Source organism: Paroedura picta, chromosome 9 (genome assembly GCF_049243985.1).
Source record: "Paroedura picta isolate Pp20150507F chromosome 9, Ppicta_v3.0, whole genome shotgun sequence".
NCBI classification, from domain to species: domain Eukaryota; kingdom Metazoa; phylum Chordata; class Lepidosauria; order Squamata; family Gekkonidae; genus Paroedura; species Paroedura picta.
The window spans coordinates 32,344,345-32,360,686 of NC_135377.1; the positions used below are offsets into that span (position 1 = coordinate 32,344,345).

At 41.2% G+C, this 16,342-nt stretch overlaps 1 protein-coding gene and 1 long non-coding RNA gene across 10 annotated transcripts in view; one reads left to right on the forward strand and one right to left on the reverse strand.

The window, feature by feature from the left end:
• Positions 1-16,342, forward strand: part of LOC143844705 (uncharacterized) — a 76,715-nt gene that overhangs the window by 8,063 nt on the left and 52,310 nt on the right. The gene's annotated exons all lie outside the window — the stretch shown is intronic.
• PREX2 (phosphatidylinositol-3,4,5-trisphosphate dependent Rac exchange factor 2) overlaps positions 10,930-16,342 on the reverse strand; it is a 125,333-nt gene continuing 119,920 nt past the window's right edge. For all 6 annotated transcript variants that reach the window (XM_077352209.1, XM_077352211.1, XM_077352208.1 and 3 more), the window contains one exon: positions 10,930-14,426. In XM_077352209.1, coding sequence (XP_077208324.1) covers positions 14,381-14,426 — 46 coding nt within the window. In that variant the 3' untranslated portion in view covers positions 10,930-14,380. The remainder of the gene's footprint in view (positions 14,427-16,342) is intronic.

Consider the following 16,342-nt stretch of genomic DNA (forward strand, 5'->3'; position numbering starts at 1 on the left):
GAATCAGAAGTAATAATTTTCTAGAGGGTTACAGCAAGAACATGTTCTGATTGGACTGTCAACATCACCTGATCCTTGTTAGTAAAAAAAAAAACATAATTGGACTAGGAACTAGGAGAAGAAAGCTAGCTTGGATGATCAACTGAAGGCCTGGGCTATGATATGTTTCTATTGTAGCGGACAGCAATTTAGAGAGCACTTGAGCCTGACATTAGGACTATTAAGATTGTGCCTTCTAATGTAGATTTTAAATGTGTTAGATAGTTAAGATAGATTTTCTTGTTTCATTTTCTGTATGATGTTAGAATGCTGTGATGCCTATAGATAAAACTATTTCAGAATATAATTCAAATATATTCTATATATATATATATTTTAATTTATTGCCTGCCACGTCCAATTACTCACTGCCTAGTTGCAGGTTACAATGCTTAAAACTCCCACAATAAAATACATAAAAATCCCAATACCTTAAAACCCCAGCAGCATTCAATTTAAGCCTACCCCCACCGGCCCAGCCACATTTTTTAGGGATAGTTTTCTTATGTGCACTAACTCTGGGAACCCATGGGGTTCAGGCAAGGAGTCTTTGACACTGTGATATTATTACTTTAAAATACAGGTGTTGTTTTTATAAGAATATGTGTCACAGATTTTAAAAGATTTGTTTTTGTCTTTTTCCTCTTTCCTGAAAGGGTAAATTAATTTTCCCACTTGATTATCTAGAATATACAGAAGTCTATCCATCCTAAAGTAGGTCATCAAGAAGTTTTTCAGTTCCTTTAAAATACATTTGATAATGTCTTCCACGCATCACAATGGAATATTGAACTGTATTAAGGTGCTTTAAGTAAATAACAGTGATCTCGTCATTCTGGACTTTAAATGTTTTTATCTGTTTTTTTTTTTTCAGTTACTGTTCTTCTAAGAGTGGATGTCTGGGCCAGATTCCCTATCTGGAAAACAAATTAAACTTTTTGTCTTCTTCTTACAAAAGTTATCTTGTTTGCCCTTTCTTTATCTTAAAGATGGATGTTCTGCAATGTAGTTTTTAATATCTCTTGAATTACTTTAAGGTATGGGTTGGTGCAAACTTGAAGTAAGATTAATACAATAATATCTTCAAGCATAGCCTTGAATTTCTTTGCTTTAGAAAAGCTGGTACCAAGGAGTGCTCAAAATAGAAACCTTAGTCAAAGACTTTCTAAGTATGGAATACCTCTGTTCAGAATGGCTCAGATTAGAAATGTCAAAGCCCACCAAAGCGTAGCTAAGACAAATGGTTTGACTACTAGAACTTATTGTTATCAATGTCCATGTCAGACAGGAGGAAAATGTGGGTCTCAAAACTTTTCAGATATGATGCCAATAAAGATAATGTAAGGTACCCATTGTATAAAATAATTATCAGTCAATAAAATGAAATGAGCAATACTGAATGGGGCAAATGAAATGGGGCAATACTGAATGGGGTAATACTGAAATATTTTGTTAGGTAGACTGGAACTATGGCTAGGAAATCCTGGATTCCGATCATAGAATTCTATGGTAGAATTCATTCTATGATAGAATTCATCTCTCAGCCTAACTTGCCTCACAGGTTTGTAATGAAGAGATCATATATGCTGCCTTAGTCTCTCATAAAAATATACAAGTAGTTACTAGAGAGGGATCCTTCAACCTCTCATTACAGTTGTTCATAAGTTACTGAGTTTTCTCTTCCTTATAAAAATGTTTATGTCTTGGCTTTTGTTTATCTTTCTGGGGTCACAATGAAACATAGGAAGCAGTCTTTTGATGTTAAATTCTATTTGGATAATCTCTCTCAGGTTTTCCAGACCATTACTGGAAAGTGGCAGGATGGCTGGGAGTGCAACATCACCTGCACTGCGATGTCACTTCCGGGGGGAACCCAGAAGGTGATATAAGGGAACTCCAGAAATCATTGGAAACTACAGTAAGAGTTTCTGGTGATTCCTAGAGCTGCCCTATGTCCTTTCTGGGGTTTCTCCATTCTATAAAGAAATAAATATTCATATACAGAGGCTTTAGCAGGGCCAATCTGATAAAGATGGTGTCTTTATTAGCATGTTACTGACTTAATAGCATGTTAGTGATTCAGTCTAACTACAGATGTGTATAACAGGAACAGAACAGCAGTTCTTACTGGGGACCAAAACTTGGACTTTCAGCATTTAAGCAACTTGTCCAACTGGCTTGAGGAAATTCTTATGACCCTCATTCAATCACTAGAGGGGGTAAGAGTGCCTCAATTTGTGCATGGTGTATTAAATATATTGAAAACTTTCAGTGTTACTGTTTGGGGACCTGAGGCACAATGTATGCTGATATCTATTATCATTTACACTATATCTTCTAGTATTAAAATGCATAGTTAATATTGACATTAACTGTGATAAATCCTTTAAAAGATGTCAGATGGTAGTACTTAGAACAGAGACTGTAGGTGAACTTCTAGGTTTGATGTTTGAGTGTTGTTTCATGAGAGAGCTAGAGAAATAAGTATAAGTAGTTTAAAACACACAAAATGAACAAAGTGATGAAATGATTGATGTAAAAGAACAAAAAGTCCAGGTTGAAGAAGCATGGATAACTGGTTTAAAATGGGTGAACATGTAGGAGTTGCAGTATAACAGATTTTACAATTACAGTGACAGAAACAATCCACACAAAATCAACTCTATCATTGAGGTGTGCTCACAAATAAAGAGAAAAGAATGGATGAGTTCATTTAATGAACCTGAAGGAATAGCAGTTTTATTTCATACTAGAAATAAAGCCCATTTTAGACAGGCATAAAATGGGTGCTAGGCCCCCAGGCCCCGGGGAAGCCTTCACAGGGTGAAGGGGTCCCAGGGGCTGGGGTGCCGCGGCAAGTCAGGGGCGACCAGGGGTGTTCTCTCGGCGGCGGGAACAGGCTGGTGGCGTCACAGAGGCAGCCAGGCTGTTCCCGAGGCCGGGAGAATGGCGGCGAGCACCCACCCACCCTGGAAGGATGCGGGGCCTTCTCTGTGGGCTCAGAGCAGGCTCTCCGCAGCAGCGAGGCAGCGAGGCTTTGATAGTTGGTGGCAGAAGGGCGGCGGCGAGGTGGGGAGGCGGCCAGGCATAGGCGTGCGGCGGAATTGCCGTGGTACCTACCTGCCAGCAGCTCCGGCCAGTGGCTGTGACGGGCGATTTGCAGGCGGCAGCGACGAAGGGCGGCGGCACTGGAGGCACAGCGGGCGGCAGCGGCAACAGTCCCCTAAGGGCGGCGGCGGCAGGCAAGCTCCGGGCGGCAGCGGCAACGTCCGGCGAAGGGTGACGCTGGGGGAGCTGCGAGTGGCAGCAGCAATGGCCGGGGAGCAGCGGCGGCAGCAGGCAAGCTCCGGGCACGAGCGGCGATGGGTGATGAAGGGCGGCGGTAAAGAGCGGTGACAGCCGTTTGTGGGACAGTAGTTGGGGGGGGGCAGAAAGGAACAGGGATGCCACGGCGTCCCTGCTCCTTTCCCAACAGGGAGGAGAGGTCTGCGGGCGGACTCACCAGCTCAGAGGACTTCATAGACTGAGCGACGACTCCGCTGGCGGCCAAGGCAAGGCCAGGCCAAGCGGCCAATGGGCTCGGAAGGGCAAATCAGGAGCCCGCCCTAACTCCTCCCCACCACCCCTTAGTTCTTTATTTAATTCGCTCCGCAGGAGCGGTTAAAGATGAGATCAATTCATCTGATATATGCAGGGAACCTGGTACTTTGATAACCTTTTGACAGTTCACAGCTGTAATGGACAGTAAATGGTTAATGCTTTAACACTGAGAATCTTGAGTGTAGATTCAAATAGAATTCTGCAGTTGATAGTGGCAATTAAGAATAGAATAGGAACAATGAAGGAGAGTTAAGCGAAGTGAGAGGATTAAGAAGGATCCTTGGAATAGGAAAGTGGTACAAGTGGTCCTTACTGAGGGAAATAGGTCCTAATAAAGGGAGGAGATCCCTACCAAGTGATTAAGAAGAAAGACTGGAACTTGTGTGAATATGTATGCTTTCACAAATTTAAGACTGTGCTTGGTTATTTAATCACTGACTGCCTAAAGATCTCTCTAACAGTTTTAAAAACCTGTCTATATAATAAAACAGCTACGTGATTGTGACAACCTATCTTTTGTTTATACATGTACAAAGTTACCTCATTTCTGTTGCCTTTTCTTCTAATTCCTAAACTGAATACCTACCTGACTATTTCTCCTCAAAAGCAAAATAAAGCCCTTTGTTAGTTTTGAATCATGTGCCACTGATCAGACAAAGATAAAAGAAGGATTTCAGTTGTTAACTCAGTTCCCTAGGCTGGGGCAGCCTATATCTGGTGGAGCAGCCAGAATAAGGATAAAGAATAAAGAGAAAAGGCCATTTAGAAGCCAGCAGGGAAGTTTTCAAAGGGCATCTGAGCCAACCACTACAGAGGCTGAGGTGAGACGAAGCCTAATTTCCCACTCACAAGGCTCTGTAGGTACCACCTCAGCTTCCCTTTTAAAACTTTCCAGCTGGCTTATAACCACCCAAACTATGGAAAGATGCAGCACTGGGGGGAGGGGGGAGAGAGATTCCACCACTGCACTGTCCTTGTTAAGATGTTTTTCTTAATATCCCACCAATATCTTCCCACCCACAATTTAAACCTGTCATTGACCATTTATGCACTGGAGGTTTCATGCTGGGCTGCAGGCTGGAGTTTTAGTCGTGGCAGGTTGCCCCACCTCTTCCTGCACCCACATGGGGGAGCACTTGGCCCTGTGTGCCTCATCTTACCCTCAATTTGTGCTCCTGCATGGGAGCTGGGGCAGTGAAGTTCCCGGTGCGTAAACGGTCATTATGAGTCCTGTCCTCCACTACCGACTGAAATAGCACCCTGAGTTCCTCTAAATAACAGCTCTTCAAGTAATTAAAACAGTGGTTCTCAACCAGGGGCCGGACCCCTTTGGGGGTCGAACAACCCTTTCACAGGGGGCACGGCAGGGCAAGCAGCTTGGCGGGGTGTGCGCCGCCACTGTTGATCCTCCTGAAGGCGTCTGCCAATTTATATACAATTTATAACTAAATTTAATCATGAACAATGGATCTTCACGCCATTGGTCAGCTTTGGCTTAATTTCTGTGAAAGAACACATAATTTTATGGCTGGGGGTCACCACAAAATGAGGAACTGAATTAAAGGGTCTCAGCATTAGGAAGGTTGAGAACCACTGAGTTAAAGAGAGCAATCACACCCCTCTCTACTTCTTCTTCTCCAGGATCTTTCCAGTTCCTGCTTTATAAGCCTTAGTCTCCAAGGTTTCACAGTCATTCTCTAATTCCTGATTGCTGCCCATAAACAGTATCTCCAGCTTACCTGATTGAGCTTCAGTTTCTTTGCGTTTAGACAAACCATTACAGCCAGTTTAGGGTATCCAAAGCCACCCCAGGGTTTGAGGAGAAATAGAATACTATATCTCATGGGAAGGACAATAGTTAACAAAACAAAACCAAAAACCTTGCTCCCCCAATAATGACAAAGTTTTTGTCCATTTTTCATTCCATGAAATTAACAAGTTTCATATTGATCTAAATTTGCATAAATTTGCACTTCCCTCCATCAAAAAAAACAACTGTTGACTCCTCCCCCACTTGTTTTTTGACACAGTAACTGATTTATAAGAGGTGTGCCACCTTTCTGGCAAGTTGGAAAGAAAGGAAAGTTGGATTAAAGTCAACTGAAATATTAATGCAAATGGAGGCTGCAAGTTACTGATAACGAGTTGCTTCTATTAGATGTCAGTGCTGCTTTTTGACCACAAGAAAGGGAACATTTGCTGCACTGTCTCCATTTCCACAGTATATCTTAAGAAATACACAGTGCAATTTGTCACATGTGCTTATGAAAAGTTATTGTTAGTCTCCAAGGCAAAAAATCATGTTTGAAGATGATAAAAGACTTTTTCATCTTCAAGGTTTTCATTTGTTCTATATGTAAATATTTGTCCATGGGGAGAAATACTAGATTATTGAATACTAGATTTTCCTGGTAGACAAAACTGTCATACTTGACATAATGGAAGAAAATTGCAGTTTCCTGTTTTGGCAGACAATTTTACACCGCAGTTTATGCTAGGAAAGGATCTCAGCAGTGGAATCTCAGCAGTGGAATAGGCTGCCTAAGGAGGTGGTAAGCTCCCCCTCACTGGCAGTCTTCAAGCAAAGGTTGGATACACACTTTTCTTGGATGCTTTAGGATGCTTAGAGCTGATCCTGCGTTGAGCAGGGGGTTGGACTAGATGGCCTGTATGGCCCCTTCCAACTCTATGGTTCTATGATTCTATTCTATGATTTAACAGCAAAACCACTAAAAGTTTGGTTGAACCTCTTTTTGTAATGCAATAAAATCAGAGTCCAATAGCACCTTTAAGACCAACAAAAATTTATTCAAGGCGTGAGTTTTCAAGTGCAAGCGTTCTTCCTCAGACTATGAACTAGCATCATGACAGTGGGAATATAAAGCAAAAATTAATTCTGTTAAATTAGTAAACTGTGTAACACATCCAAATACAGCCATATGATAATTCTTTGCCAAAACAGCCAATCAGTCCCTTCAAATTCAGTTGTAGACAGTTTTATTTCTCCTATGTTTTTGTGAACTACAATTGAATTTGAGGGGACTGATTGGCTGTGAACCACAACCAGCACCATGAAACCAGGCCATAGTATTTCCAGATGGAAGCAGGGAGAGCTATAGACAGGGGAGCAGGGGCATTAGCTGGTTGATGGGAAAGAGAAAGGGAACCAGAAAAGGAAATGTGGGGGCTGCCAGAGAAGGGAAAGAAAAATAGTTGCCTAGTGTACTTAATTTTTGTAATTGCAACCATACTTACATACCAGTAACCAAATCCAGTCTGTACATTAGCTTTGTTGTATTTGCTTGCATAGTGGTGGGTATAATTACAAGTTTTTTGGCTGCCCTGTCTAGAATTGAGTGAGTCCCACTTATTTCAATGGATATGAAATAAACAAGTCAAGTCAAAGGAAACATGAGAGTTTTGTGTATTACTCCCACTTCCTTGCAGTACTGCAGACTTCTTAGATGACTTTTAAAAGTAGCTTGCAGAGCATAAATAGGCAGCATGCTGTGTTCAAAAAATATATAAGCCGTCCCACCTATAGCCTGTATGCAGTCTTTTTCACAAATGGACTGTTTGGATCATTGCCAGTGTTCAGCATTGAAGTAAGTCTCTTTGATAAGCCATGTAAATGGACTCTGTGTACACTATTTCCATATAGAACAAAGGGTCCAAGAATTCTGGTTGATTCATTGCCTAGTTATACAATCTTAACATTATAGATCTTGTATATTAATACAAATTGAGAAGTCCCTACTGATAGATACATAATCTAATCAATGACATTTCAGTAAATGGTGCTTTGAGATCTCACAGTTAGAATAGCTATTCTATTAAGATATTGATTTTGGTTCTTGGTCTGGGAACAGCTTAGTTGGATTGGGGAAAACTGTTTTGCACTGCCATCTTTATGACTGTTTGATGTTATGATTAATGTTATTATGTTTTAATGGGATTTTATGGGTTATACTATTTTATTGTTTTATTTTGTAAGCTGTCTTGAGGCGACATTGTCGAGAGGCGGGGTATAAATTCAAAAATAAATAAATAAACAAATGGTTCTACTGTAGAATTGGTAAGTAAAGTATCTACAGTACAATCCACAACCTAAGAAATCAGAGTACTTGATAGACTTCCCACCATTGCTGTCATTAGGTCAAGCTACTTTAAAGTTCTTTAAGTTTGCCTAAATTGTGTTTTGGGTTTCCCATAAATATTTACTTGTCATCATACACCGAGGCAATGAGGATTTGCGGGTGACATAATTAAGAACAGAAAGAGGGTTTGATGCTACCAACTTTTCCACTGATGTGTGTGGGAGGAACAGCTCCCTGAAAGCATAGGCCAGAAATTGTGAGACCCATACAAGACAAAGATCCAGTGAAGAGGATAATTTATTTTATTTGATTTTTATTTTATTGGAATTTGTATTCTTAAAATATATATCTTGTATTCTTAATATATACAGAATGAGAGTTTGATAGTTTAGATACCTAAACCTTGTGGAGGGACAAATAGAGTAAATTATAAAAGATAGCAAAGGGCAAATGTAGCTTTCAAATTAGTTGAATGGGTATTCAAGGCAGTTAGAATAAAATGTTGGTAGCTTTGTGTAAGATGCCAGATCAAACAACGACTGAACAGCTGCTTCTTTCTTGCCAATACAAATTTAAATATAGCTTGCCCTGCGCAAGAATTGTACATCGTAAAGACCCAGCTACACAGTTGTTCACATTAAGCAACAGAAAATACCACATGCAACTGGATAGAAAATTCTGGTATTGTTTTGAGAGTTTATAGCATTCAGGTTGTATTCCAGTCAGCAATGATTTCAGTGTAACATCAGAAAAATTGTTTCATTACAAATAAATTAAGTATAATAAATCATAGAGAATCTCTGATCTTATTAAGCAACATTTCTTGGACAAATCTCAAACATAATATATCTCCATTTAACAATCTTGCAATCTGTGTTTTTAACTCTTTCTAGCTTTAAAAAAATAGCCTCTCTTGTTTGTGTACATTTTTTATTAAGTGGAAGGTAACTTTAAAAATAAGATACGGCTGTACTGTTTTTACCATGTGTGCTGTTATTACCTTGCTAATTATTGTGTTGTTTTATGTGTTTGCGGTCGGGTTTCCAGATCTGGGTTGGAAAATTCCGGGACATTCCAGGAGAGGACCCTGTAAAATCTTCAGGCATTGACTTGTCTTTTTGAAGTGGCCTGTAGAGAGTGATGAACACTAAACCCGTGGCAGAAAACTCATGACGAAGCAGCAAGGACATCCTACCACACACTTATGAAGGCGTATGAGATAGTGATGAAAGTGGCGAAACAGGAATTTTTTTGCCACTGAAATTGCATCCACTAGCTCTCACCCAGCACAATTATTTAGAGTAGTTCAATTTCTTACCGCCCTCAAAGATCCCTGTCCATCGTGGCTGCTCAAAGTGGGCGACCGAAGGATAGGAGACCCCTTAATTCCCATGAATTGTAGTCCATGGACATCTGGAGGACCACAGGTTAACTACTCCTGCCTTAAGGGATATTGTCAACTTCTCTCTGATACAGGAGAGTTCCCTGAAAGGCTAAGGGAGGCAGTGGGCCACCCTCTCCTGAAAAAAACTATTGCTGAATCCACAGGACCCTGCCAACTACCGCCCAGTCTCGCATTTCTGGGTAAAGTGGTTAAGAGGGTTTCTTCAGACCAGCTCCTGGCTTTCTCAGAGGAAACTTCAGCCCTTAACCCATACAGTCAGGCTTCTATCCTGGCCACGGGGTGGAGACCGCACTGGTCACCCTGACCTATGATCTCCAGCACCAACTGGATCATGGGGATATCCTCAAACTTCTCGATCTGTTGGCCACATTTGATGTGGTCAACCATGAGTTGTTAGCCCACTGCCTCGCTGAGGCTGGGATCAGGAGGACAGCCCTAGAAGTGGCTGGACTCTTTCCTCCCACACCAGATACAGAGGGTGGCAGTGAGGAAAGAGTTGTCTGATCCCTTTGCGCTCCCCTGTAGGGTGCCCAAGGGGTGATACTCTCCCCCATGCTTTTTAACATCTATATGCGCCCTCTGGCGTAGCTGGTCTGTGGCTTTAGGCTGGGTTGTTATCAATACACTGATGACACCCAGCTCTATCTCCTGATGAATGGATGGACTCCTCCCTGGAAACATTTGGCAGATGTTTGGAAGCAGTGTCCGGATGTCTCAGGTGGAGTCACCTGAAACTCAATCCCTCCAAGACAGAGGTCCTGTCGCTAGCTAGAAGGGGTCAGGATCAGGAAGTGCGCCTCCACTGCCTGGATGGGGTACAGCTTATGGCTCTGCCTGTGGCCAGGAATTTTGGGGTGATCTTTGAAGCCTCCCTGTATATGGAGGCTCAGATCATGAAGGTATCCCACACAGCATTTTACCATCTGCATCAAACTAGGCTTCTAGCACCCTACCTATCCCCAGAACACTTGGCCACAGTGATCCATGCAACGGTCACTTCCAGATTAGATTTCTGTAACTCACTCTATGCAGGACTTCCCTTGTCTCTGACCCAGAGTTGGGTCTCTGCAGTTGGTGCAGAATGCAGCTGCTAAGATCCTCAAAAGTTCATCGTGGAGGGCCCATGTCCAGTCTATGCTTAGGCAACTGCACTGATTACAAATTAGCTTCTGGATCAGATTCAAGGTTTTGGTTCTTACCTTTAAGGCCTTCCATGGTCTGGGCCCTGCATATCTGAGGGACCGCTTGTCTCCTTATGCCCCCCACAGGGCTCTTCACTCTGCTGTTTATTTCTGGCCCCAGGAGACATGCCTGGCTTTGACCAGGGCCAGGGCTTTTTTAGTCCTGGGCCCGACCTGGTAGAATGAGCTCCTGGAAAAGCTGAAGGCCCTGATGGAGCTGTCAATGTTCTGCAGGGCCTGCAAGAGAGAGCTCTTCCGCCAGGCATTTGGTTGAGACCAGGCCAGGAAGATTGGGTCCCTCCCTATATAGGCCCCTGCAGAGGCACAATCTCTGGTCAGCTGGGCAGTGGTACCTTTCCCGAGGACAATGGTGGATATTGGGGACCAGTGTGCCCTGGCATTATAGGCTGCTGCTGGGGTAGAGGAAGGGATATAGATTATTTTACCCGCCATTGATGACTTTGTCACCCTGTTTTATGGGGTTTTATTCTTCTATTGTAAACCACCATGAGCCGTACTGGTTTTGGAAGTGGCGGTGAATAAATCTAATAAATAAATTAATAAAATGGTCATAGCAAGAGTATAATAACAATGCTTAGAAAACAGCTCAGAACATACATGAAAAGTTTATTACAATTCAGTACAATTCCACACTTTTATATATACTTAAAATAAGCATATTTATCTAATAAAAATAGAATGTATTTGATTAAACTATAAGTAATACTGTTATGAAAACAGACATACACTACATAGAAAAATAATTTGATACAAATCCGTACTTTGAAGAAACTTCATAATAATATTAATTGTAATACAAGTTGAACTATAAGGGATATAACTATGATGGACTTAGAAGAAACTACTGATATACTTTGTAGATGTCTTTACAGATATTTATATATTTTTTAAAAGCAGCAGTGTTCTAGACCTTACTTGAGTAAGTACAAAAATATATTCTCCCTCTGCAAAATCTAGTCCTGCTAAAAAAAGAAATAAAAACCTTACCTGCATTTTTTCCTCAAGGGACACATACATTTACTGGAGTTCTTATACTATATACAAGATGCTAAAGACTAAATAGAACTGGTGTAATATTTTTAAATTGGTATGTTGCTATGCATTGTGAAAATACAGTACAATGTGATAGTAGTAACCATAGCCAACAATATCAATGTATGCATTGTTTAAATATACTTCTGGCACTACTGGAATTAAAACTTTGCTTTTGAAATATGGTATCCATTATGGCTAGAAGGTAGTATTTTAATTATAGCATTCTACTTTGTTGAGGTCCCTTCTCTCCCCAAACCTCATCTTTCCCAGACTCTGTCCCCAAATTCCCAGGAATTTCCCAACCCAAAGCTGGCAACCGTAGATAATTCAGTATTTAATTTGAAATTGTTTTTAGGTTTTAGAACTTGAATGCTTCAAATGGATGTTCTTAAGCATAAATAAAATTCAAGACAGCTTATCTACCTGATCTAGCAAGGGGAATTCAGGCACTTAGTTATACAGGGGCAGCTGTGTCCTGGAAGCTACACTACTTGACACTACAGTTTTCATCCATTTCCCACTTAGGGATTAGCATTCTGTATCAGGTATCAGATAGATTGAAACTGGAGTCTTCCTAAATTTCTAAGAAGATTTTTTTAAGCTGGATTTCTTGCCACATTGCTTCAGCAAAGATGAAAAAAAATTAGTCCAAAGAATTTACTGGTAACATTAACATTTAGTTAGTACAACATAAGATAATTGGATCAGGCAGAAGTTCAGGATGCTGAAAAGTGGGATACGAGTGGTTGGATCAAATTTTGTTTGGTCATTTGTGTTAGTTAATTTTGTTAACTGATAATTGTTAATTTTCTAACTAAATGAATTATAAGTGCATTTTAAATATTTCACTGCAATACCACTTTTCTTTTCTTGGCTGCTATGTTGGTTGTTGGTAACATAAAATTGATGTTATGGCTAAGAAGGTATGCAAGCGGAAAATATTACATTTCAAAATTACCGTATTTGCCAGCATATAAGACTACTTTCCCCCCCTGAAAAACATGCCTCCAAGTGGGGGGGGGGGTTGTCCTATATGCCGGGTGCACTTCAGTTGGGATAGATATAGCTGCCCATAATGGCCTCCCGATGCTCGCCTGGTGCCCATAGTGTAAGGTGACCAGAATTAAGGGACGCTGAGGTGGAGGTGGCAGCGGCACCCCCTCCCCGACTGGGCTCACCAACTCTGCTGCTGTCTTGTGAACTCCTCCAGGCTCGGAACTCGCTGGGCCCGCCAGACATATGCCTGTGTGCACGCCCCACCTCACCATGGCAGCGACAGGCTCTCTCTCCCACATAAGACTCTGAAGCAGGAGGAGGAGAGAGAGAGTTCCCAAAGGGCCGGGCGGGTGAGCAAGTGGCGGAGTGGAGAAGGAGGAGGATGCTGGTACCAGCCTCTGCTCCCTCTCCCTTTCCCTTTCGTGGTTTCTGGTGTTTTGAAGAGACCAAACTCGGCCAGCCCAGTGCTGGGGCCTGAAAGCTTGGTGTGCAGGGAACGCTACTCCTTGCTCTGCCCTCTGCTTGCTTGCTTGCTCCCTCTTTGTTTGCAGTTAAATAAGCAGAGGAAGCTGTTTCAGTTTAATGCATAGAGGTGCTGCCAAAAGCAGCCTCAACTTGCAAGAGAGAGAGAGAGAGAGAGAGTTACCCCTCTCCTCTTGCCTTTTTTGGGGGAAGGGAGGTATTCACTAATCCGAGCATACTTTCTTGCTTTCTTTTCTGTTTTTATGGCTCTCACTCTTTCTCTCTCTCTCCTCCCCCCAGCTTCTGATGCTCTTTTACGTTTTATTTGGTGTGTGGATGGTGTGCGGAAGAGGGAGGTAGTCTTATACATTGAGTATATAACAAACTATATTTTGAGTGGAAATGTTGGGGGGTTGTCTTATACACCCAGTCGTCTTATACACCAGCAAATACGGTATGTCATAAGTCATAAAAAATAATAAAATTTCTCATTTTCTGTTAAATGTCTGTTTTTGCCAGATTCAAACTACAATATACAACATCTGGAAGGTCTCTTCTTTAGTCAATATTTTACTCCCTTTTAATGAATATTTCTCAGTCACAGAATGCATTTTTCCTCCTCGGGTGAGATTTTTTTTCAAACTCAGTGTGATCAGAGTTATGACATAAAAAGATCACTTTATCAACAATGTTAGTAATTCCTGAACTACTAAATTAATGAGACTAACTAATGGAATTTTGACTCATCAGAATCCATCTGAACATATTGTGCTGAATGACAGTCAAAACTAAAAGTCATAGAACTCAGGTAAACAAATTCTGTAACTCATTGGTGTATTCTGACCTAAGCATTGGATTAACATTTTTCACATGATCGATCCACATAGAAGCAGTTACCACCATCAGCTCACTAGAAAGCAGAAATTACAGTGGTTCTTCTAGAATTGGATAGTGAAATCACCCTTAGAGATTTCATTGCATCCCAGTGTACTAAATACTCTCCCATTTTTCCTATTAACATTTGTATCTCTTTTCAGTAAATAATTGCATGATAACTGATTCCATATATAGTTACAGTTTAGAAACTTAAAACAAAATACTGGTTGGTGGGGAGGGATTATGTGTGCAAGGGCCTACAAAAGTGTAGTATTACAAATTTATCTGCCACAATATCAAGGCACTGCTTTTGTAAAAGAATCGTCTCTATGGCTTTTCACAAAATACTATATATTTGTAGTCATGTTGCTCCCAGTGCATTACTGAATAACTAGCACTGCTGAAGTAACCACAAAAATTGTAGTTCTATTCCAGTGTAAAATTGCCAGATATAAACTACAGAGAAGCACAAAAAGTCCATTATATTTTCTCCTCAGAAATAATTGTTCCTCATTTACCCAGCCATATTTAAGACAAAACATTGCTGTACCCAGACCAAAGTGCTGCAGTTTATCAGTTCTCAAGGCATGTTCTGTGGAGGATTGTGTTCAGATTTTACTTCAGAGTCACAGAAGTTGGCATTTTGATTGCTCTTTAAACATAAATCTTTATTCCTCTGCAGCAGGAGGTGGTGGCTCACAAAGCTTGTACAACCTATGAAAAACAAAGAACAACTAGTACATTTAACCCTAGCCATATGAAATAGGCTGTAATGTTTAGGTATTACATGGTTAAGTCCATAAACTATGAAGAACACAAGTAGCATGCCACTATCACTAAAGAAGGAATGCAGCAATATATTTTGGTGATTCCAGGCACATGGGATGTTAGGAACAATGTGAATTTGTTACACTGTCAAGGTGCATCTGTACTGAAAAGCAAATATATTATCGCTATACCATGGTAAATCTACCTTTAGTCAACAATTACTCCTCCATCAATTTAATTTAAGGGGAAGAGAAGTTTCTCTGTGAAGGACAACTCTCCATACCTAAAATTTTCTCAGATTTTTATGTTCTCGTGTTTGAAACTAGACAGATCATTAAATAGATAAAGTGAATATGTGAAGCACCCTACCTCCACCACAGATTTTTTACTAGGAGTAGAATAATCTGATTTTATGCAGAAGTCCCACCGTGTTATATTCAGTAGTGCTTATTCCAAACTACCGTATATACTCGTATATAAGCCGACCCACATATAAGCCGAGGCACTTAATTTTACCACAAAATGCAGCAGGCTACTGGTAAATTTACAGGGTGGCCTAAGCGCTTACTCCATGCTCAATCATCACAGGCTTTCCCATCCAGCCTCCCTCCCAACAAATACAGAAATGTCAAGAGCAGGGGTAGTCAAACTGCGGCCCTCCAGATGTCCATGGACTACAATTCCCATGAGCCCCTGCCAGCATTCACTGGCAGGGGCTCATGGGAATTGTAGTCCATGGACATCTGGAGGGCCGCAGTTTGACTACCCCTGGTCAAGAGGATGAATAACTGCTGGGTTTTGTATCACGCTTTTCACTAACCAAAGGAGTCTCAAAGCAGCTTACAATTGCCTTCCCTTCCTCTCTTGATGCCAGACACCCTGAGAGAGCACTGACAGAATTGCTCTGTGAGAACAGCTCTGGCAGGAGAACCAAACAGCGCCACCACCCCCCGGCCAGCAAACCAGAACAGAACAATAGTATCCAAAGTTGGCAGCCTACTACAAGTACAACAGCTACCAAACTGGGGGCTACAGTGCCCCCCAGAACAAAACGCTGAAAGAAAGAACTGTAAAACTGAAAGAAAGAACTGTAAAAATCAACTTTTAAAAGAAACACAACCCCAAGAAGAAAAGGCAAACAATGCTGCCCCTCAGATAAAAGAAGAAACATTGAAAAAACAGTAAATCCCAAAGCACCCCCACCTCACCTCACCCACAGAAACCAAAAGAATAGTTTGGAAGAAGTGATTAGGAAAAGAAGGGGAAAAAATATCAGAATCCCTCAGTCAAACCATTGATGTCCTACAAGCTGCCAGAGTAAGCTTTCAAAATATTTGCAGAAGGCAATGGTTAGCTGGGAGCAATTAGCTCACTTGCAAAGAGCTTAATTTTTAAGATCTTTGCAGAAAGCAAAGGTTAACTGGAGGCCACTAACTCACTTGCAAAGAACTTAGGTTGCAAATGCAATGCTGCGCTTGGCTGGCTGGGGGCAGGCAGTTAATCAATTACACGCATATAATCCGAGGAGGTCTTTTAACTGCTAAAAACTGTGCTGGAAAACTTGGCTTATATGCGAATATATACGGTAATTCCATAAGGTAAGAACCAAGAACTTCTAAAAAGATACAGGAGATGAGAGATCGCACAGAGACCTCCATAAAGTTTATACAGCTTGCCACACACTTTTGGGAAGCTGGAACTGTCCAGGGTATGGTGAGTACCTTTGAGGAGGAGTGCATTGCCTAAGAAGCAGCTGAACTTTATTATCATAAGTAATAGTGGCAATGAACCTGGGTGAAACATTTAAGGGTATTAGAAAATTACAAGAAGAGGTCCAATAAGATTCATGGGAAAATTCTAGC